This window comes from Dendropsophus ebraccatus, chromosome 1 (assembly GCF_027789765.1).
Source record: "Dendropsophus ebraccatus isolate aDenEbr1 chromosome 1, aDenEbr1.pat, whole genome shotgun sequence".
Classification (NCBI taxonomy): Eukaryota; Metazoa; Chordata; class Amphibia; order Anura; family Hylidae; genus Dendropsophus; species Dendropsophus ebraccatus.
This window is the reverse complement of record NC_091454.1, coordinates 148,690,388-148,715,430: the sequence shown is the minus strand read 5'-3', so window position 1 is coordinate 148,715,430 and position 25,043 is coordinate 148,690,388. Positions and strand designations below refer to the sequence as shown.

The 25,043-nt window shown below is 40.9% G+C and overlaps 2 protein-coding genes across 2 annotated transcripts in view; both read left to right on the top strand.

The window, feature by feature from the left end:
* Positions 1 to 7,574: 7,574 nt before the first annotated feature.
* Positions 7,575 to 8,555, top strand: LOC138783463 (olfactory receptor 5AR1-like). Its single transcript, XM_069958186.1, has one exon. The coding sequence runs from the start codon at positions 7,575 to 7,577 to the stop codon at positions 8,553 to 8,555; it is 981 nt and encodes a 326-aa protein (XP_069814287.1).
* Positions 8,556 to 16,177: 7,622 nt separating this feature from the next.
* The window catches only part of LOC138783458 (interaptin-like), a 57,314-nt gene continuing 48,448 nt past the window's right edge, over positions 16,178 to 25,043 (top strand). The window contains exons 1-2 of the mRNA XM_069958173.1: positions 16,178 to 16,329; positions 17,258 to 17,333. Of these exons, the coding sequence (XP_069814274.1) occupies positions 16,178 to 16,329; positions 17,258 to 17,333 (228 nt within the window). The remainder of the gene's footprint in view (positions 16,330 to 17,257; positions 17,334 to 25,043) is intronic.

The window sequence follows — 25,043 nt, the reverse complement described above, 5'->3', positions numbered from 1 at the left end:
TATGAAAATGCACAGTACATTTATTTTTCCTTACAAAAAAATAAATATTGGTGGAACACAGCATGGCAAATACATTCACTGTTTAGTGCACAGGTTTTCTAGATTATCGGTGTGCTTTTATTTCTAAAGACGATTAATGTGCGGCCTTTAGAGATTTCCATTCTGACACAAACATCATTCCTCAGCGATTTCTATTAATGAATAATAAAATATATAATTGCCAAGTGTCTTATTATAATTGAGTTACTATGCACAGAATCCCCTTCTTCCTACTGGTTGTACCTCCAGCTATGCAGCCAAGCATTTGACTTGCTTTGCCGGCCTGGCTGCACGGGTAACTTATTTTGAAATAAAAGTCAGAAACCATATGTAATATGAATCTTAAATAACCTGAGTTGATTCTTTTATTGTTTCATATCTCCTTATTGGTTTCCTAATAATGATGCCACTGATATTTTGTCTCAATGTTTACTATAAACTCTAGCATGACTCTCTCATGACTAGATTTCTTAGTGAACTACTAACTATAAACGAAAATAAATTTATACCTTTTCCATACAATACATGTGTTATAAGTAGGGGAGTCTGGTGCAGCCCTTACGCGGTGTCCACCTCATTGTCCTTACATACTAGGATGATCCACTATAACTGGCAACCCTCAATTGGGTCCCTACACTGACTGATTGTACTGGGGTTGCACTATACAGGGGTAATCAGACAGACTGGGCCAAAACCACAGGGACATGATTGAAACCTTTAAATATGTTAAAGGATTAAATATGTTAAAGGATTAAATAAGGTCCAGGAGGGAAGTGTTTTCAATAATAAACTGAAACCAAGAACAAGAGGAGACAGTGAGAGGTTAGTTGTATGAAAGATCAGAAGCAACATGAGAAAATATTTAAAAAAATGGCTTATAAAATTATTTAATATGCACAAGAAAGGGAAAAATCTAAAATAAAGTAAAATTTAATTTTTTTTTATTTTTCCTTTCTTTTTACATTAAATAATTTTATAATTCATTTACAACATATTGCTTATCTCAGACTTCACCCAATATCTTTCTTTTTTTTTAATCAGATAATTTTTATTCAGATTTTCCCAACATACAAATTATAGACAGACATTTAGAAAAGTAATACAGTGAAACTCCAGAAATTACAGTCCTATATTGTGAGCATGTCTTCCAATTCCTTCAACACTAAATCAGACAGTTATGCTATAGCTCTCTTTAATACTACACATATTCTAGCGTGACTTATGCGAGAGATCATCACAAGGCATAAAGAATATCTGGTATCAGAGATATTTCTACGGTGAGGTCTTGAAATCTGGCCGGTGGAGCTAATACCTCCAGTAGTAGAAGGCCACACTGGTCTACCGATTCGCCACTTAGTAAAGCATAGCCTGGATAGGGTTTCTACAACACTCCCAAAGTGCTCTTGATGGCAGGCCTGCCGTGTCTATCCAGCGTCCCCAAATTTTTTCAAACTTATGTGAACACTTCCTCTTGATATAGACCCCCCTTTCTAATCTGATAACGTTATTCATTTTATTAATTAATTCTTGCACCGTGGGAGAGTCTGTCTGAATCCATCTGGAAACTATGACTTTTCGGGCCTGATATAACATTCTCTGTATCGCTATCTTATCTGTGTCCTCAATGTTTGGGAAATCAATGATCCCGAGTATGCAGGTTTTTGGATCCATGGGAGTAGGGAAGCCATATATTCTCTGTTATACCTACTACTTCCTTCCAAAATTCTTCTAACTGGCTGCATTCCCACATCATATGGAGGAGAGAAGCATTTTCCGACTTGCACCTCGGGCAGTCTGCAGTAGGCCAGGCTCCAATTTTATGTAAAAAGACCGGGGTTTTATAAGTCCTATGTAACAAGAACAGCTGTGATAGCCTCTGTGATTCACTTAAGGACACTATAGTAGAGAGTTCCAGGACATCGTTCCAGTGTTCATCAGACAGACTGCCCACATAATTTTCCCATTTTTCCCTTATTGTCAATGGAAATCTAGTGAGGTGTTCCTGTAAAAGTTGGACATACAGTGTTGAGATTAGACCCCTAGCACAGTCACCTTTGGATATATAATCCAGCGCCGTATGGGATGTAGTTATGAGCTGCGTCTGCCGAGCGTGAGCCTGACAGGCGTGCCGTCACCCAGTATCTTTCAGAGTTATCTACATCCCCTTTTTTCTATTTATATATTCATTTGTGACAGGTGCACACTTCGATAGACACTCGGCTATTAGGCAATCACAGGTGTGGCACAACTACTACCCTCTTTTCTTTGCTTGTATGAAAAAATATTACTTTACTAAAAGACTAGTAGATGCTTGGAACAAACTTGCAGCAGGTGTGGTAGGCGCGGGAACTTTGTGGAAATGCGTCACTCCCTTCCTCAGGTATAGTACAGTAAGGTGCAGAGCTACATTTTATAACAAACACATAATTGTTGACCCAGAAAAGGTTGTACCAAAAAGTGACATCAGAGTTATTATATAAAACCATATACTATAAAATATAAATACTTGATGATAAATTAAATGGAGGTTATGGTCTAGTGAAAAGTGTCCTACCTACCAGAAACGATATTCTTGATTCTAATGTTAATCTGTTAATTCTAATGCATGTGTGCATCCACTGTTTAGATGAGAAGCACAGCACGTGGATAATATTACTGTCCAGGACAATTAAAACATTTTATAATTTAAATGTATATATAAAGGAATCTAAATCTAAATAATCTAAATGTATTTATATAAAATGAAATGAAAAATTATATGTTAAACCAAGAGGGAGCGGGCTGTGGGTTTTCAACCAACAATGGAGAGTGCAGTTTCTGGTAGGCAGGACACTTTCCACTAGACTATAACGTCCACTTAAAGGGAATTTATCACCTAGATTTTAATTTGCTGATTAGAATCAACTACTAAAACTTGTTCTTTTATTTTCATTTGCTTCTATTTTCTGACTTTTTGTACATTGTTATGGAGGCTGCCATCTTGCAAGAGCTGTTTGTAACAGCATTTACTGACATGCTTTCTGGCAAGGCTCACAGACATAGACAGCAATAGACTGGACCTGTCCCCTTGAGACGAATTTGAAAGCTTACTAAGCATACTCTGTGACTTTTGAAGAGGTAATTTCACAGAGAGCTGCCATTGTCTTATACTCTTGTTATCTATCTATTGGTGTCACCTGTTAATGTAATTCTGTACACATCACCTTTCAGAAGCCTCCTCTTATCACCACAGACAGAACAGAAAGTCTCAGCTTAGTTTTAATCGGAGAATAATACGGAGAATAATACAGCCAATGTTATATTCATGCTTTCCTGGCAGCCCTAGGACAACATCCGACTTCTGCAGCTGTGGGGAATCAAACGCTGAACGTTTGGGTTCGGAGAACCCGAACATTTTGACAGGTTCATTCAATACTACTAATAATCAAATCCCACTTTCCTGAAGACCTAAAACAGAAAAAACATGGGGTCAAGACTTTTAACCCCTTGACTGACCCCTTATTTAGATCCTTAGATTCTTTCTGTTTAAATGCTTGACTCAACAGACCTTTGCATCCAATATTATATGATAATATTTAGCCAATAAATACTGTATACAATTATATTTACAATACAGTGATTCAATTATATCAATTAAATTAATACATACTAGTGTATTGTCGGCCATAAATAGAAAAAAAGAAGGTAGCAATGTAGATTATCAGGGGATGGATCCTCCTGGGTATCCAGAACATATTTAAACTTTGCAGCATCCAACCACACACAACACTTTGAGATCACACTGTGACGGTGACTGAGGTAAGATAGTGCTTTCTGTTTGGTTTTCTTAAAGAATTAACTCCACTAATCTAAAAGGTGAGAAAAATGGATCTAAACAACTACATGTAAAGGATATGTAATATCCACTTTGTATCCTGCCAATTGTTTGACAACTATAAAAACTGATTGTTTACATACTTCTAAACCTAAGGAGTACACCTTAGTGATGCCTGTTATACCAAGGGATGTGACTATACACATCAAACAACAGAAGATATGCAAAACCTCTGCTATCTGTACATCTATACACTTGCTATATTAGAAGATGATGACATAAAGAGATTCTCAGTGTTCAGCAGCCACTATGAAGATAAATTACTGCAATAAACCAAGGTGAATGGTGGTTGTGCTCCGTGCAGTTTTCAGTATGTGAGAGGGAGTGTGTGTATGAGAGAGAGAGAGAGAGAGAGAGAGAGAGAGAGAGAGAGAGAGAGAGAATCTGCTATATCAATGCAGTTATATGAGGGGAGATGTAGATTATTATGTCTTAAGAAAATTAATGGCAAATTGTTCCCCTGCTATTGCCAGTAATGATTTGTCTTACAACCTGCTGTAGAAAGTATCTACATCACACTTGCTATCATTCTTTTCTTTAGGAAATAAGTCTCACAAAGATCAGGCTCTAAAGAAATGATGCACACTGCTATATCTGCTAAGGGTACGCATCATCAAAGATTAAACACTGCACCAAGTAGGCAAAGAAAAAGAATGTACATATAAGTTGCTTAACATACAGAAATATACACTCACCTGCCACTTTATTAGCTACACCATGCTAGTAACGGGTTGGACCCCCTTTTGCCTTCAGAACTGCCTCAATTCTTGGTGGCATAGATACAACAAGGTGCTGGAAGCATTCCTCAGAGATTTTGGTCCATATTGACATGATGGCATCACACAGTTGCCGCAGATTTGTCGGCTGCACATCCATGATGCGAATCTCCCGTTCCACCACATCCCAAAGATGCTCTATTGGATTGAGATCTGGTGACTGTGGAGGCCATTTGAGTACAGTGAACTCATTGTCATGTTCAAGCAGAAATCGAGACTCATCAGACCAGGCAACGTTTTTCCAATCTTCTCCAATTTCGATGAGCTTGTGCAAATTGTAGCCTCAGTTTCCTGTTCCTAGCTGAAAGGAGTGGCACCCGGTGTGGTCTTCTGCTGCTGTAGCCCATCTGCCTCAAAGTTCAACGTACTGTGCGTTCAGAGATGCTCTTCTGCCTACCTTGGTTGTAACGGTTGGCTATTTGAGTCACTGTTGCCTTTCTATCAGCTCGAACCAGTCTGCCCATTCTCCTCTGACCTCTGGCATCAACAAGGCATTTCCGCCCACAGAACTGCCGCTCACTGGATGTTTTTTCTTTTTCGGACCATTCTCTGTAAACCCTAGAGATGGTTGTGCGTGAAAATCCCAGTAGATCAGCAGTTTCTGAAATACTTAGACCAGCCCTTCTGGCACCAACAACCATGCCACGTTCAAAGGCCCTCAAATCACCTTTCTTCCCCATACTGATGCTCGGTTTGAACTGCAGGAGATTGTCTTGACCATGTCTACATGCCTAAATGCACTGAGTTGCCGCCATGTGATTGGCTGATTAGAAATTAAGTGGTAACGTGCAGTTGGACAGGTGTACCTAATAAAGTGGCCGGTGAGTGTATGTAGAGTCATAATTATGTGCTAGTTCAGACAGCAAGACATCAGGTCTTCCCTACAAGACCTAACATCCCACACTTTAGAGTCCTTATCAGATCTCACAGTACTATGATAAACCACATAAGAAAATGTTTGAGGAGGAGACAGCAGGGTCTGTGTAGTGTAGTTATCACTATTTATTATTGGATACATTTTCTGAGACTAGGGCTGGGTTCACATATATTCAGAGCATCAGGCTGTTTTTATTCAAACAGACCATGCCTGATGTCACAACTGATGCAGGCCACTCTGCAATAACAGAAGACACCCGTAAATGACATATGATCGGTGTGGGGGGGGGGGGGACCTGTTATAGATTTTACAGAGGTCAAAGTTCAAGTTACATTATGCATTTGACTACTTCTATTATATATTTAACCAAGAATGGGGAATAAGGAGTTTTATGGAAGAACTCGAAAACTGTGTTGAGATTAGTATTTTATTGCTGAGTACAAGAAAAGATTTTTATATTGTCTTCACTATGACGTATGTAAGATAAAGGTCTAGCATTGTGTCATGCTGTGTGCTGGTGTACACTCTGCCTTCTGTGTGAACGCAACATCTCAAGCAGAGAGACAGAAAAAGTTAAAATTCTTTTTAGAGTTAGATACACATATTTGTAGCATAGGACCCTATGGCAAACTTGAAACAATGCAGTGATGTCACAGCACAGGAAATATACAAAACAATGTTACCATGAATGGTTATCTCAGGCTATCTTTTATGACCTGTTCTCTGTCTATAGTCTGTTTCTGGCTTTGGCTTAAAAAATCTGTCAGATCTTTCTGTGTAAATGCACCATAAGTAACAACACGTAACAGGGATCTTCTTATAAAACTTGGAATGAGGTCCCATTCATTTTTTACAAGTCCCTTTCTTTATCAGTGAACTGGATCAAAGCAGCCGTCACACCTGTTTACCTGGTACTGTAGTTATGCTTATTGGCTTTTCTTTTGTATGATATATAATGTTATATTTTTGTAACTTATACTTAATCTACTTGAATATTATAATAAATAATGGATTTGAACTACATGTGCTCCCTTTCTTTTTTTCTGTATTTATGCCTTTACTTTTAAGTACCCATAAACAGTTTGACTGTATTTGCAAAGATCTGAAAGGTTGCTTCCGTCTGTCTGCCTGACTGCTATATATATTTTGAAATAGAAATTTTGTCCAGTAACTTACACAGCAGCTGTCTTGAACTTTAGTAAATGTTTTTCTATCACATATTAGGGCTGATTTACTAACATGTTGTCGGCAGCAAATTGTCGAGTTTTTGTCTATTTCCCCAGTCTTTTTAGCGTTCCGACACATTTACTAAAGGTGTGCAACACAATTTTTCCAAAAACATGATAAACACAATTATTTTTGTCCCGCTAATTGGGTGTGTCATGGGTGTGTCCTTTAAAACGTGTCACAACCGACAGATTTACTAAGCAAACTGTCATTTTTTTCTAGTCTAAAAACCAGCCACTTCTAGTGTGGCTGGATGGTCGGGTTTTTAGTTTTGTCCTGGGAAAAACCTTCCCAATTTTCATAGGGTGTGTGCCACATTAATGAATTTAGTGCGAAAAACAAAACAAACATTAATGATAGCATAATAGCTAAAAATGTATCCATTATTTGTATATTGCTGAACTAGTGTGAGGTCGCATTAAACTGCATCACTCTATATCACAAGTGTCAAACTCAGGCCCTCCAGCTTTTACAAAACTACAATTCCCATTATGCCTGGACAGCCAAAGCCTTAGCTTTTGCTGTCCAGACATGATAGGAATTGTAGTTTTGTAACAGCTAGATGAACGCAGTTTGACATCCCTGTTCTATATAGTAAATGTAAGTCTTCATAAGTATATTTATGTAGGGACCATGATCTTTACAAACTATCTCCTGGTCGTCCTTCTAGGTTCCCAGGACTATATAGCATCACCTTAAAGCCTAAATAAAATATAAGCACTGCAGATTATTTGTCCATTAGAACTGTTCATGAAACCACTTTTATGTTTTCTTTCGTCAGATGATCCAACCATCATTACAGGTAGCAATAAGTCTTAAAAATCACTCAAAGACATCCACATTCCTCCTTCTGGGACTTACACAAGATCCACATCTTCAGCTTGCACTTTTCTATCTATTTCTTCTTATATACCTGGTAACATTTATAGGAAATGTTGGTATTTATTTAGTTATCCACTTTTCTTCCAGCCTTCAAACCCCCATGTACACTTTCCTGAGGCATTTGTCGTTCATTGATTTCTGTTACGCTTCTTCTGTTGCTCCCAACACTATGAATAATCTCCTTCAGCAGAAGAGTTATATAACCAGTTTTGGTTGTGCAATGCAGCTATTCACATTTTCATCCTTTGGTTCCACAGAATGTCTTCTTTTTGGAGTGATGGCATATGACCGATATGTTGCTATATGTAACCCTCTTCACTATGGAACCATCATGACAATACAGACGTGTACCGCATTTGTTGCAGCATCATACCTTGCAGCCATAGTGCAAGCGGCCATTCAAACAGGTTGTACATTCAGTCTGTCTTTCTGTGGGACAAACATCATCAACCATTTCATATGTGATGCACTTCCTTTGATAAGACTCTCATGCTCAAGTACAGTCTTAAATGAGTTACTCATCTCTATATGTGCGTCTCTGATAGGAGGAGGTTCACTTGTAACCATCTTAATATCCTATCTTTTCATTGTGACTACTGTTGTGAAAATCCCCACATCCCAAGGAAAGAAGAGAGCATTTTCCACTTGTGCCTCTCACCTAGTATGTGTTACTTTATTCTATGGAACAGTGCTGTTCAATTACCTTCATCCATCCAGTGGCCTTTTGACCCTTCACGAAATAGTGGCTTCAGTGCTCTATACAATGGTTATTCCAATGCTAAACCCTATCATCTACAGCTTAAGGAATACAGAAGTGAGACGGAATATGCAACATTTTTTCAGTCAAAGAATTATTCTTCACTTGTGGTTCATTAACTAGAATTAGTGGATGCTATGTGTTGTGTTGGCAGCTACAATTGTATGTTAGAGGTTTTCCATAAACCTGATTTTGCATGTCAATGTATAAACCATTTCATAGACTTCCTTACTGAACTTTGGTAACAATAAAAAAAAACTAGACAAACAGGTTATGAGTTTATAAGATGCAAACCTATATCTATGGGTTTAAACTACAGACTTTAGTTCTTATGCCTTCTATAGATGGAATTGGCCATTTGAGGAATGAAGCTTCCCCCACACCCTCAATTTATCCAATTCATTTAAACTATTCAATCCAAAGCACTATCACTTGACCTTATGTGGATCTACTAGACATGTCCATAATGTAATTCATTTTAATATTATTCAGGAAAATAAAAAAGTTTATTGTATTGTACTAAAGTTTTCATTATGCAGCTGTACTGAAACAAACAACATGCAATTGTGCAGAGTATCAGTGTAAGCATGAAACAAGGTTATGTCTAATGTCCTAAACATGTGGACAATTACCTAAACGGGACAGTCACCTCACACAGCTGCCCCTCCTGGACCTAAAGGGTCCTGTTAAATAAAATTAGGTCCCTCTTGCTCTACTCCCATGTTATTGTTGTTATCCTGATCACTGTGATCTTATGACAAGCCCTAAGTGGGCAATGGCAGGATAAATTGCTAATTTACACTAGGTTTATGTTCATGTTGTAGCTAAAATTGTGTTTTTATTTGGAAAAATTCCAGCCTAAAAATAATTTTTATTAAAAAAAAGCACCACAAAGGTGAACTTTTTAATGAAAGCCGGTCCATCAGCCTCTCACACACAGAAAATTCACATACAGTAAAACCTAAGACATAGTAACTAGATGGCAGAGTGGGTGTTATCACCAGGTGCAATTTGGACCCCAGCTTCTAACCAACTAGATGCTGTGATCACTATTGACCGCAGGATCTAGGGGGTAAAGCAGCAGTGCTACCATTACACACACACGTGGAGCACATTGACATCCAATTGTTTACCCACCGAACTTACTCAGGGAATCAGTAGCTAGATAGCTACACTGAGACAGTCCACTGCAGCACCACTGAGCCTGTCCTTGGTGGTGAAGAAATAGCGGCTGGCTGTTGACTCAACAGCAACTGGCCATTGACTCTATGGTGCCTGGCCATTGACTTTACCCAGGGACGGATAAACTTTACCATAGGCCCCGGGCTGTTCACCAAGCCTGGGCCCCCCCACCCCACTGTAACTATGGCAGCACTAGCCTGGCGTTCATAGTACAGGACAGATAATGTCATGATGTCCTAATTTGTGCAAAATTGCCATAAAAAAATGTGATTTTTGCAAATGATGGCGGAAGTGTAGCCAGGAGACAGTACAACATTGAAAGTATAAGTCTTTTTGGGTGGTCATGGGCCCCCCAGGAGCTCAGGGCCCCGGGCTGACGCCCGAAACGCCCCTATTATAATCCACTACTGACTTTACCCGTCCACCTCTGTAACTGTGCATGCAAATGCTTGTCAGCAGTGGAGCGAACTAGAGGAAATCAATTCTAGACACCCAACCTTCAGCCACCACACTTACCTATTAAATGTTACCATAATATGCTTAAAGGAGTTGTCTGGGGAGCAGAAGACAGCTGAAGCCTTCTGCTCCCTAGTGCTCAATCCCTGAGATTTGACATCTTTGATGTAAGCCTTTCGAGACATGAAGGGGCGAGACTAAGTTGCAATTATCTTGTGACAGCAAAGCTGCTTGTATGTGATGTCAAATAGCTGCACAGCGTCTCCAATATCGTGGGGAAATATCTTGCCTGTATGAGATGATCGCGACTTATCCACATACAGTATAGTATTATACCCCATATAATAGGTAGCCTCTCCCCTCTGTGCAGCTACAATATAGTATTAGGCCCTTTCTTGCAGTCCCCAGACTGTAGATGGCCACTTCTGTGTATCCCCTACATAGTATTAGGGCCCCCTGTGCATCCCCCATATAGTAGTAGCCCACTCCGTGAAGCATCACTGCTCACACTCTCTATTCTGGTATAGGAAGTGTGTTAGTGCCTGTGCTGGAAGTCCTGGCAGCCTATTAGCCCTTTGCACTCTGAAAGGAGCAAACACAATTGAATGGTGCACTCATTGGATTCCCAAGACAGCCCTATAGCAGAGCTGCACAGCTGTTGGGGCCTACCGGAGGATGCTGACAGGCACATTATAATATTAGTCCTTACACTGAGAGTGTGGCAAAGGATTATGGTTAAACTATAACTAGAGATGAGCGAACCGAATGATATCTGTTGGCGCTATATAAATAAAAATTATTAATTATTATTAATATTATATAATCTTTAATATTATGAGTCTATTTTCCATATTGCCAGTAGAGGTCAGTATAGCTGTATAATCATCTCATTGCAGTCTAATACTATATGCACTACGTAGACAAATCTGCTTATGAACAAAATGGTAAAAAGGCTATAGCTGTGTTCCAGACCATTATTGGACCAGACCAACATTATGAGATGGTTTACAAGTCAGGTAGAGATGAAAATGAGTGAATATTAAGGCTACAGTGTGTGTGTGTGTGGAAAGCTTGGCCAAAAAAGAGATAAATTCATAGGGGGACATTTATCAAGGGGTTTGCGCCTAATTTTTGGTGAATAATTGCATTTTTCACCCATTTCTGGTCTAAGTTCTATTTATGAACCGGTATTCGACAGGTGAATATTTTTAGATGCGACTTTTTTTAATCTGCCTTTAAGTATTCACCCAAAAGTTTGCATAATCCGGGATTAGCGCCCAATTTATCATTTGTGACTTTTTGAACAGTTGCATAAACAGGCGCAAGCTTACGTCTGGTCAGAACCAGGTGAATAAAACTGCACAATTTTTTTATAGTTGCACCTTTTTTGCGCCTTTTTTTTTAGAAGCATTTACTATGGCAGCGCTACATCAGTCACAAGATATTAGAGCAAAATATACACCAATCCCAATTAGAATTGTTGCACTTATTAGGCTCCTTAGGAAATGTCCCTCATAGTTTTTAAAACACATATAAATTAGAATCACTTAGCAAGCTTTTACTTTAGAGTTTTTTTGCAACAATAATAAGGAATTTCATTTCATTATGTCCATCGGGGACGATCGGAGCACGGCGGGGGTGGCGATCGAGTCGGCGCAGGGGCTGCGGATGAGCGGGGGGCCGGGCAGGGCGGCAGGCGGCCGTACTATCGCGCGACGGCTATTTACACAGAATGATCGGCGAATTTATTGCGAACGACGAACGACGATTTGATAACATGTTGAAAGATCAAAATGAACGATTTCTCATTCGTCGTTTGATCTTTGGCTGCGTTTACACGTACGATTATCGTTCGAATTCGATCGTTATTGCGCAAATTTGTACGATAATTGTTACGTGTAAACGCAGCATAAGTTCTATTTATAAACCAGTATTCGGCAAATATTTTTTAGATGCGACTTCTTTTTAATCTGCCTGTTTTGAGTATTCACCCAAAACTTCGCTTAATCTGGGATTAGCGCCCAAATTATCATTTGCGACTTTTTAAAAAGTTGCACAAACAGGTGCAGGCTCACGTCTGGTCAGTACCAGGTGAATATGGTTGCGCAATTTTTGCATTTTTGCGGGTTTTTTGTGCAATTTTTTTACTTAGATACATTTACTATGGCAGTGCTACATGTTAATAAATCAGTCACAAGATATTGGAACAAAGTACACACCAATCCTCATTAGAATAGTTGCACACATTAGACTGCTTAGTAAATGTCCCTCAATGTCTTTTTTTTTTTTTTTTTTTTTTGTATTTTACCTTTTTGGATGGCCATTATTTGAAGAGAATAAATGGATGCATTATGCCAATTAGAGTCAAAATTAGCATAATACTGTCATATTTTCCTTTCAAAATACAACTGAAATATGGTCAAAAGAAGACGTTGAGTAAACATAGACTAATTCTGACAACACTTTATATTTATACAGCCCCTGCTAGGCAAAACACTCCTACACTCCAATGACTTCAACTAGAGATGCCTGACACTCCTCTATTCCCCTTTGCACACTGGCTAACTAGGAAACCTGTTTTGTAAGGTGGATGACCTTTCCTTTGTATACTCATCATGCTGAGCCATGGCAACTCTCTTTGCATTTTGATTGTTCATCCGTTTTTCTTCCTGAGCTGTTACAGGTGATATGTGTTGGAGATGGGGATGTTACTATGGCTAAGTTTCCACATTTGCATTTTTTGTTGTGTTTCTTTGTTTACATATTTAGACCATGAAAGACTGTTGCTAAGGGCCCTCACATAGCTGGGCCTCACAACTTACAACTCTATAGTGTATTTTAAAAAAGTAAAAAGCTATTGATGGGCAAATACACAGGATTGTATGTGTATCCTATTCCCAGGTTATAATAAAGGTATACTTTGTATTGTTCGTATTTTGTGAAGGGAAATAAAATGATGTACTCTTCTTAGGATGGCCAACACATGGTCAGAATTTACTTTTGTGATTAATTTTCTCCTGCCTATTTTTTATTTTTTTTATGCTAAACATTGGGAAAAAAAATGTCAATAACATATTGGTAAAAAAACATTTTAAAGGACACCTGTCACCCCCCGTGCCGGGGTCACAGGTGCCCGACCCCCTGTTAGACTCCCCTATACTTACGTGATCCCGCCGGGTCCGGCTTCCTGAGCCGGCCGGGTCCCGGAGATATCAGCTCCCAAAGACCGGCGTGCGCGCTGACAGCAGAGTCAGACGCCTATAGAGAATGAATGGGGAGTCCGATGCTCCGTCATTCTCTATGGGCATCGGACTCATCTCTCAGCGCGCGCGCCGGGCTTTGGGAGCTGATATCTCCGGGACCCGGCCGGCTCAGGAAGCGGGACCCGGCGGGATCACGTAAGTATAGGGGGGTCTAACAGGGGGTCGGGAGCCTGTCACCCCGGCACGGAGGGTGACAGGTCCTCTTTAAAAATGAAATAAAAAGCCCAAGATTAAAAACTGGACCCTCCTCCCTTTTCCTATTTAAAAAAAATAGTACATCCAGTACAGTCACATGCAGAACTGTCCAAGTTATTAAATTATAATGTTATTTATTATTTAATAAACACCTAATGCAAGAATTTGTTTTTTGGTCACCTAACATCACAAAAAATATAGAATAAAGCCTACAGATCATCATAGATGGAAAAATAATAGGTGGGAGGAGGACCTACAGTTAGAACTAACTGCTCAGCAGCAGACTAACATACTCCTCCTTGCCCACAAGGCCTCGATTAGCTCTCGCCTTCAGGAGGCGGGGTACAAACTCATGTCGTGCTGGTACCGGGTACCAGTGAAATTGCATGCGATTTGGCCTGAGACTGACCCGATGTGTTGGCGTTGTGGTGGCGATCAGGGCACCTTCCTGCATACCTTCTGGTCGTGTCCTCTGTTGAAATCCTTTTGGGATGGAGTACAGGGGATTATCCGTCGGGTGACGGGAATTTCCACAGGACTCACCCCTGCACTGTTCCTCCTACATCACTGCGAGATGTCCTTTAAGAAATATAAACACTCCTTACTTCATTTTTTGGTCATTGCCGCCAGGGCCTGTGTCCCTCTGTACTGGAAACGCACTGTCCCTCCACCGATCTCGCTTTGGGTAAGCAAGGTTAATGAACTTATGAGAATGGAGGACCTCACTTCCTCTCTACACAATGCTAATTCTCGTTTCACCAAGACGTGGTTCAGTTGGTTGGAATTTCAGGGCACGACTGATTACGCCTCCTTGCTTACACTGGAGCCGGAGACTGTTACGCCCTCCTGAGTGAACCCTGAGGTGGTCAAAACTGGTCGACTGGCGGTGGCCATAGCTCTTGTACCCCCCCCACCCTACCTTACCTCCTCTCTTCTAAACCTACCTACCTCCATCCCTCCCCCCCCCTCCCCTTTTTTCTCCTCTTCTTTTTTCCTCCCTTTTCTCCTTCTCTTCATTTTTCTCACCCTCTGCTTGCTTATTCTTTCTCTCTCTCTTCCCTTTGCCCTCTCTACTCTAACTCCACCTGAGAGGGGACCCGATTTGGTTCTCCCTCTTCTTTTTCCCTTTTTTCTAAGGTCTCTCTATTCTTAGTGCATCTGCACTTTTGTTGGAAAAGCAGAGAGGACGGAGGGGGCCTTCGCTCTTCTGGCGCCTGTTGGGCAATAAGCAGGGGCTCAGTTATTATCTACCACACAACCTCATTTTTGTGGTCTTTGTTTTTTTCTCGTATTTTCCCTAGTGCGGTGAATTTCATTGTTTGCATTATGTCATGTTGCTGGGTGCTTGGAGGGTGGTGGGTCCCTGCTCTTTGTCTGTACCTGCAGAAAATGTGGTTTAGTTTGGTTTAAATAAAGAATTTATAAAAAAAAAAATGGAAAAATAATAATAAAAAATAGGGGGGCAGAATAAGGTGATACAAAGGAGATAAAAATGTTTTTTTTAAGTAGTTAAAGTGTAATTTAAAAAAACTTTTGATGTGTCAGAGAGGCATGTCAAATATTTTGATCGGTCTGGGTCTGGGTCAGTGCAAGAGAATGACAGAGGGAGGGAGCTCCCTTTGTCCACTGCAGCAGCCGGATCTCGGATATAATACACAGCTGGGACCCTGCTACTAACAAGGAAGTTTTGGTTTACAGTCCCGAGGTGTTTGGACATTACATGCTAAGGTGACCTATTGAAACAGATTCGGAGGGTGTCAGACTCACTGTTCCTGCTCTGACGCAATTACATGTATGACGTGGCGAACTCGCCCCTTCAATAGCTTAGCTTGCTCCAATCCTGTTAGTGGTATAGCAATGAACGGTTTTGATCAATTCGTTTTGGTTTTTTTTAATAATGGAAGTCAATAAAAAAAAAAAAACGAATCCAAACTGATGCACACAATTGCATCTGTTTTTGCATCCGTTTTTTCCCCATAAAATGGATACATTAAACTGACTGCAAAAATGCAGTGTGAACCTAGCCTACGAGATTAAAATAGGACATACTGCATCGAAGTTAGGCACCAAATAATTTACTTAAGACACAGACTGAAAATCAACAATAAAAAAGTGACATTTTTTTGAAGGGTTTTTCCAATTTAATTGTGACTGTTAAGTGGTTAACTGTCACTCAAAAAACAAATGATGATATGTCAGGAGGACATATGAAAAGTTTTATCGGTTGGGTTCTGAGTATTCAAACTGCAACCGATCAGATGATTTGGGAAAAAGCTGAGCACACTCTCTCCCACCTCTGTGTCACATGGTCAGGATGGGAACAAAATATAAGTCTATGGGGCCGTTTTGCTTACATAGAAATGAGCAGGGAGCGAGATATACAGTAGTGTATGTTTCTTGCCGCTTACTCTCCTGAACAGTCAGATCCCTACCAATAAAAACTTTTGGCATATCTCTGTGACAAGGTAAACATTTTATTTGTCGACAAGAACAATGTCAGGATAGAAAGGTGAAGAAGAGACACAGACAGTGGACCCTAAGCTCAGCCCCACCCACATTCCCTGCCTACTTGCAACAATCTGCCCTAAACAGCAGTGAGCAACTGGACAACGGTCCCTGGCCTGGATTAGTGAAACAAGAAATGAAGACATGACGTACAAACACAATAAGAAGGGTCAATCAGTCAGGGTCACAACAAAGGGACAGCTCAGTACCAAAACGTATTTCAAAAGCTACGTCAAAAGTCAGAAGCTATATGTCAGGGCAGGCAGCAAACAAGAATTGTCAAAGTATGAGGCAGGGTTAGAGTAGTGAGATAGATGGCAGAGACAAGAAAAGCAGACAAAAGACGAGAAACAAAGCTCAATAACCGGCAATGAGAAGGTGATCAGGCAAACACTGTATAGGAGACCAGAGACCCGGTACAGAAGATGATTGGACCTGACTATATATATATATTATATATATATATATATATATATATATGTATATATATATACAGTATATATATATATATATATATATATATATATATATATATATATATTCTTTTTTTTTATTATTTAAGTGTCAGTAGACTAATGGTCTTCAGTCTTAAACAATGTCTGGGTTGTGTTTGTTTTCATGCACAGCCCAATAACTTTGTTATGATAAATCCATAGAGATCTCTGATTTACATCAATTAGTATAACACAAATTCTTTGTGACACAGGCACACAGATGTACTCTAAATATGCCTCTAAGGACAGCTCTGCTGATGTGAGCTCAGAGCTCTTAATTTGTCACCAAGAGATTTATTAAATTAAATGACCTGTGACTAAACAGAAGAAGTCACAATGGAGCAATAATCTGAATGAAAACATGTTAACAAAATGTAACTAAGGTATTTTTATCTGCCAATCTAATTTGATGGTCCTCATCAGGAGACAGACAGACTTGAATTAGTTTTGCATTCTGTAAAATGATAAAAGAACCAGTTAGCTATTGCATGAGATCATATGTATTATCTTTGGAAACTTACACTATTTCCCAAATTATATGAAATTTCTGGAAATGCCGCACAGGTTGAAAGGACATTAGCAACATATTTGGTGACATCTCATCTTATTCATTTTACAGTGACATAATAATTAGCTCCCATAATTGTCTTCCCTTTGATTCAATAAGTTTTTCTTTTTCTTTTATTTCCGTTAAGCATCATATGTTTACAGCTGTTTCTGTTTTACACAGTTTGATAAATGAGGGCCAGGCTGAAAAAAGACATACGTCCATCCAGATTAACAAGCAGTGTTCATCCAGAAGAAGGGTATAAATAGAACAAGAGATGTCTGTATCGAGCTTTGATATACTTATACATAGTTATTACGTCACCCTTTAGATGTCTTTTTTCAAAACTAAATAACCCAAATTTCCATCATCTAAAGTTTTTTTATAATCTTAATGGCACAAGGGTAAAATAAGTGTGTGTGTTGTATATAGGAGACGTGAAAGAGCAGATAGACTGAGGTTACCCTAACATCCTCCCCAGCTGTGTAACCCTGCCTCTTGGAGCACTTGCCACAATAGGGGTGACTCCCTCTAATCTAAGGGATCCCTATAATGAGACAAGCATCAGAATCCTCTGGTGGGCCTGAGGACTGTGCAGCACTGCCTGGATTTCCTGGTGAGCATACCATTCAACTGTGTGTGCGCCTAGATCCACACACTGTCGAATGAGCGATGTTGACAAGCTCCCGGAGACCTGCACCAACATCTGTAAAACACATTGCCTGTTTCGGAAGAGAGAGTAGTGAGTGGCAGCAGAGGAGCAGTAAAGGAATCAAAAACTATACAGGGGATGAACAGATGGACACAGGGGCGTAGCTAAAGGCTGATGGGCCCTGGTGCAAAATGTTAGCTTGGGGCCCCCCCATCTCACCTGATCAGGCAAAGTCATATCTAACGTTATATCCAATTACTCTAATGTATCACCATGTTCTAATGCACTGTCACTGCCTCCACCTCATGTACTGCACTACTGCCCCCTATAATTAATGGACTGTACTGTGTCATTGTCTAATCATTGTATTCCAATCTTTGACTCTCCAGCTGAAAAACTACAACTCTCATCCTGAACTGCCAGTTGTAGTGCTGCAACCTGAAGAGCCACATGTTGCAAAACTACAACTCCCATAATAAACTGTCAGCAGGGCACAATGAAGTTTGAACTTCTGCAACCAGGAGAAGTCACCTGATGTCACCTGCAGTCCTATGTAACAGGACAGATAACACAGGGATATCCCTCTGAGTACAGATAATGTAGTTGATGTCACCTGCAGTCCTATATAACACCACAGATAACACAGTGATATCTCTCTGAGTACAGATAATGTAGTAGATGTCACCTGCAGTCCTATGTAACACCACAGGTAACACAGTGATATCTCTGAGTACAGATAATGTGGTACCTGTCACCTGCAGTCCTATGTAACAGCACAGATAACACAGTGATATCTCTGAGTACAGATAATGTAGTAGCTGTCATCTGCAGTCCTATGTAACACCACAGATAACACAGTGATATCTCTGAGTATAGATAATGTAGATGTCACCTGCAGTCCTATGTAACAACACAGATAACACAGTGATATCTCTGAGTACAGATAATGTAGTAGTCACCTGCAGTCCTATGTAACAGCACAGATAACACAGTGCTATCTCTGAGTACAGATAATGTAGTAGATGTCACCTGCAGTCCTATGTAACACCACAGATAACACAGTGATATCTCTGAGTATAGATAATGTATATGTCACCTGTAGTCCTATGTAACAGCACAGATAACACAGTGATATCTCTGAGTACAGATAATGTAGTAGTCACCTGCAGTCCTATGTAACAGCACAGATAACACAGTGCTATCTCTGAGTACAGATAATGTAGTAGATGTCATCTGCAGTCCTATGTAACACCACAGATAACACAGTGATATCTCTGAGTATAGATAATGTATATGTCACCTGTAGTCCTATGTAACAGCACAGATAACAGAGTGATATCTCTGAGTACAGATAATGTAGTGGTCACCTGCAGTCCTATATAACACCACAGATAACACAGTAATATCTCTGAGTACAGATAATGTAGTAGCTGTCACCTGCACTTCTATGTAACACCACAGATAACACAGTGATATCTCTGAGTACAGATAATGTAGTAGTCACCTGCAGTCCTATGTAACGCCACAGACAACACAGTTATATCTCTGAGTACAGATAATGTAGTAGATGTCACCTGCAGTCCTATGTAACACCACAGATAATACAGTGGTATCTCTGAGTACAGATAATGTAGTAGTCACCTGCAGTCCTATGTAACAACACAGATAACACAGTGATATCTCTGAGTACAGATAATGTAGTAGCTGTCATCTGCAGTCCTATGTAACACCACAGATAACACAGTGATATATCTGAGTATAGATAATGTAGATGTCACCTGCAGTCCTATGTAACAGCACAGATAACACAGTGATATCCCTCTGACAGTGGCGTAGCTATAGGGGTCGCCATGGCGACCGGGCCCCTACGCTAGGGGGGCCCGCACGGCCCCCCTTGCCACTTCCTCCTGTGCTCCCCCAATCCGGGGGGGCCGCATCAGGGTATATGCCCCCCGCCCCCCGTGCAGGTAAATAGCCGCGCCGGACCTCTTTCAGTTCAGTGAGCTTCCGGGATGCCGGCCCTGGCCGGAAGCTCACTGATGCAGGACCGCGGCGCCGAGACTTCTCCTCCTCGGCAGCTGACATGTGACGTCATCACGTCACATGTCAGCCGCCGTGCAGTAGAGAGGAGAAATCCGGGCGCCGCGGTCCTGCATCAGTGAGCTTCCGGCCAGGGCCGGCATCCCGGAAGCTCACTGAACTGAAGAGAAGCTGCCAGGCCTGAGGGAGATCAAGGATCCAGGTGAGGTGAGTTTATTTTTTTTATTTTTTTTTCATTGTTTACATAAATGTTGCGATGTGGGGGGCTGCACAAGGGGTCTATCCTGGGGGGGGGGGCGGGGGCTGCACAAGGGGTCTATACTGGGGGGGGCTGCACAGGGGGTCTATCCTGGGGGGGGGCTGCACAAGGGGTCTATCCTGGGGGGGGGGCTGCACAAGGGGTCTATCCTGGGGGGGGGCTGCACAAGGGGTCTATACTGGGTGGGGGGCTGCACAAGGGGTCTATACTGGGGGGGGGGCTGCACAAGGGGTCTATACTGGGGGGGGCTGCACAAGGGGTCTATACTGGGGGGGGGCTGCACAAGGGGTCTATACTGGGGGGGGCTGCACAAGGGGTCTATACTGGGGGGGGCTGCACAAGGGGTCTATGCTTGGGGGAGCTGCACGAGGGGTCTATACTGGGGGGCTGCACAAGGGATCTATACTATGGGAGGGGGGCTACACAGGGGGTCTATACTATGAGAGGGTTACACAGGGGGTCTGTACTGTGGGGGATCTACACAGGGGGTCTATACTGTGGGGGGGCTACACAGGGGGTCTATACTATGGGGGGGCTACACAGGGGGTCTATATCTACATTATCTGTACTCAGATATATCACTGTGTTATCTGTTCTGTTACATAGGACTGCAGGTGACTACTACATTATCTGTACTCAGAGGGATATCACTGTGTTGTCTGTGGCGTTACATAGGACTGCAGGTGACTACTACATTATCTGTACTCAGAGATATCACTGTGTTGTCTGTGGCGTTACATAGGACTGCAGGTGACTACTACATTATCTGTACTCAGAGATATCACTGTGTTATCTGTGGTGTTACATAGGACTGCAGGTGACATCTACTGCATTATTTGTACTCACAGATATCACTGTTATCTGTGGTGTTACAAAGGACTGCAGGTGACTACTACATTATCTGTACTCAGATATTACTGTGTTATCTGTGGTGTTACATAGGACTGCAGGTGATATCAGGTGACTTCTCCAGGTTGCAAAAGTTCAAACTTCATCGTGCCCTGCTGAAGTTTTATGGGAGTTTTGCAGCATTTGGCTCTTCAGGTTGCAGCACAACAACCCCCATCATATCCAACTGGCAGTTCATGATGAGAGATGTAGTTTTTCAGCTGTAGAGTCAAAGATTGGAATACAATGATTAGACAATGACACAGTACAGTCCATTAATTATAGGGGGCAGTAGTGCAGTACATGAGGTGGAGGCAGTGACAGTACATTACAACATGGTGGCACATAAGAGTAATTGGATATAACGTTAGATAGGACTTTGCCTGATCAGGTGAGATGGGGGGCCCCAAGCTAAAATTTTGCACCAGGGCCCATCATCCTTTAGCTACGCCCCTGCCCTCTGAGTACAGATAATGTAGTAGTCACCTGCAGTCCTATGTAACACCACGGATAACACAGATATCTCTGAGTACAGATAATGTAGAAGCTCTCACCTGCAGTCCTATGTAACACCACAGATAACACAGTGATATTTCTGAGTACAGATAATGTAGTAGCTGTCACCTGCAGTCCTATGTAACAGCACAGATAACACAGGAATATCTCTGAGTACAGATAATGTAGTAGTCACCTGCAGTCCTATGTAACGCCACAGACAACACAGTGATATCTCTGAGTACAGATAATGTAGTAGATGTCCCCTGCAGTCCTATGTAACAGCACAGATAACACAGTGATATCTCTAAATACAGATAATGTAGTAGCTGTCACCTGCAGTCCTATGTAACAGCACAGATAACACAGGAAGATCTCTGAGTACAGATAATGTAGTAGCTGTCACCTGCAGTCCTATGTAACACCACAGATAACACAGGAATATCTCTGAGTACAGATAATGTAGTAGTCACCTGCAGTCCTATGTAACACCACAGATAACACAGTGGTATCTCTGAGTACAGATAATGTAGTAGTTACCTGCAGTCCTATGTAACACCACAGATAACACAGTGGTATCTCTGAGTACAGATAATGTAGTAGTCACCTGCAGTCCTATGTAACACCACAGATAACACAGTGGTATCTCTGAGTACAGATAATGTAGTAGTTACCTGCAATCCACTTCTCCTCTCCTCCTCTCCTCAGTGGTGGAAGTGGCTCCCGCAGGGTTGAGGCCTGTGACGCCTTAATAAAAGCTGTACGATTTTAAGAAGCTGTGGATGGAAACTTGTTTATGGTGGACTTATCAGGTTGCAGCCGGCAATATGATCCCATTGTGCTTCTAACTCAGGAGGTCCACATACAGTATATGTGATGAAGATTACGGCTATTTGGGTGAGCTGACACTTTCCTTCTGTTTATATTATTGTTCCTAGTATACTGAATTTAGTAAGCAACAGTTTGGTGGTAATGGTCATCATGTGGCGGCATTATTTGCCCCTTGTATGCTGGCATTATTGGTAACATTGGTGTCGGTATACTGGATTTGGTCAGTAACATTTGGTAATTTGTAAGGTAATATTTGCTCCTTATATACTGTTGTTGTTGTGCCTTTTTATTTTGGGGAGGGGGGGCGATATTGTGGTTTTTAACACAGAAATTAGCACTAGGTAACCACCTGTTTAATGCTTGTCCGAACATGTCCTAACAATGCCATTGTGGGGTGTGGGAGCAGTAGGAGGGGACCCAAAAAAGATTTTTTTTTTTTTAAAGGATCCAAGATACTCCAGTCCGACACTGAATGGGGCCCAAAACAGATAAAGAAAATGGGGTAGTTGATCGCCTCTCCGCTTTTAATCCAAGTTCTTTCCTGGGGTCCGTTCGGCAGGTGATGCAGTTATTGTCCCAAAAAACAACTTTTAAACTTGCAGCCCTGTGTCGAATTGGCGTGGCCTAGAGTACTGATGCCCTGGGATTGCAACACCCCTCCATCCCTCTTCCCTGCCCTTCATCATTAGGAACGCCCCTAGATGAATTTGAATTTGTCCTATTCATCACCTGTGTGAACGCTGCACATGTGCTGGATTGTTAAGGCACCTGTGCAGTGTTCAGATGTTCAGTTCAGGTGATGAATAGAAAAAATCCTGCCTGGAGCATTCCTAATGATGAGGAGGGCAGGAAGGCGGTGTAAGCCTAGGGCATAGACACTGTAGGCCACACCAAGTTTAAAAGTTCTTTTTAGGATTATAACTGCATCACCTGCCAAACAGACCCCAGGACAGATCTTGGATTAAAAGCAGTAATCCGAAGGTACAAGTGGTTTGGGGTAGGAAAATTGTGGGTACAGAGTCACTTTAATGACATTAAATATAAAAGAGACAAATACCAGTTTGGATGTGTTTCTTCTATGCTATATCATATATTATTCAGGGAACTCAAAAGTGCAAATAACATAGTTGTTGCACAAATGCATCCCAGGGTTGATTTGGGTCACTAATAAAAAGACTGTGGTGAGTGTCAGCCTATATATGCTACTGGCTAGAATTAATAGGAATCACATGGCAGTAATATTAGCAAATATAAATATCAGGTTGACACTAAGCATTTAATAAGATGCTACATACTAGAGGCATGTAGAGGCCTGATCTAGAGGGTGATGCTAATAAAGAAATTACAAGTCACAAAGATGACCTAAATGCTTACAGATACAAATACAAAAAAAAAAGAAAGAAAAAAAGAAAGAAATCTGAGCCTAACTGTTATGGTAATCAGGTTAAAGTATGCTGTATATGTCATAAAGTGCATGCATATATGATATACTACTTGGGTTAGATAAATGTGTGCAACTGGAGAAAATCAAATATACACAGAGGCAGTATCATAAATGTGACAAATCAATACTACAGAATATCAGAGAATAAAGCCACATAAAAACATTTGGGTAATAATGCGTAGGTATAACTCAAAGTGCTTCATGCAGGAGACAGTGTTTGCTGTGTAGACAGATAATCATCCCATTAGGACACGCACATACCATTGGGCACATTTTGGTGTCACAGACACAGAGTTGGGATTCAATTAAAATTTGTGTGTCTTCAGGATACAGACACAGCCAAAAACTATAATGGAGCCATAAGATCTCTTCATTGTGACTTTAACTTTTAGAGATTCAAAGCTGCATTTGGCCTAATAGTGATCCACAGTGGTTTGCACGAAAATCTGTGCCCTACTTACCTGATGGGATGGGCAAGAGGTGCAAAAAGTCAGGAAGGGCCGCCCACCGCACCTGATTTACACTATGGGGATAATGTTATGTCTTTGCATAGTGGTTTTTACTCAGTAAGAGGTTGCAGGCATTATTAAGTCATTAGGCGGTGATAATATGCATTATTCTATTTGGATGTTCATATATTATGTTAATTTTATTGTTAGCCACTGTGGTTAATGGGTCAGATTTTCTTTGGGGTATCTTTGCTCATCAGTAGCACAATAGCGTATTTTGTATTTTAATTAGTTTTAGCGCTTGTATTTTCATGTAGAGTTTGTTATGTTATATGCCTGCTCCTATATTCTTTCATATTTGTGTATTTATTATTTGAATTAAAGATTTTTTTTACGTGCAGCCAACATTTGCATGTGCTTTTCTATTGTTTTTTGTGATTCTTCATTTGGCTTTAGCAGCAAGTTTATGCAGTGGTGCGCGCCTGTAATGGTTTGGTTGTCATTTATAGCACTGGCATTCTCATACGGGAGGAGAAACTTTATGGGCCTCTTCAGGCTCCTGGGCCCAGATGCAACTGCGCCCTCGGCACCCCCTGTAGCTCTGCTACTGTATGTGGCAGTATTATTTGCCCCCTGTATAGTGTTATTATAGATCATATTAGCTATACTGGGTTTTATTCAGCATTAGCAAGGTAGTATTATTCAGTCACTATGTAGTCATCATATGAGGCCATGGAGTGGCAGTATTAACTGTCCCTTGCACAGCAGTCCTATTGATGAGATTGGCTTTGGTATACTACTCGGTTTATGTTAAGTATTGCCATATGTAGTCAGTATATAGTCATAATATGTAGTCACAATGTGGCAGTATTATTTGGCCTTTAATAATGTTGACCTTGGTGCAGTGGGTA

Coding starts and splice junctions, on each gene's coding strand:
- LOC138783463 (XM_069958186.1), top strand. CDS start 7,575: ATGATCCAACCATCATTACAGGTAGCAATAAGTCTTAAAAATCACTCA.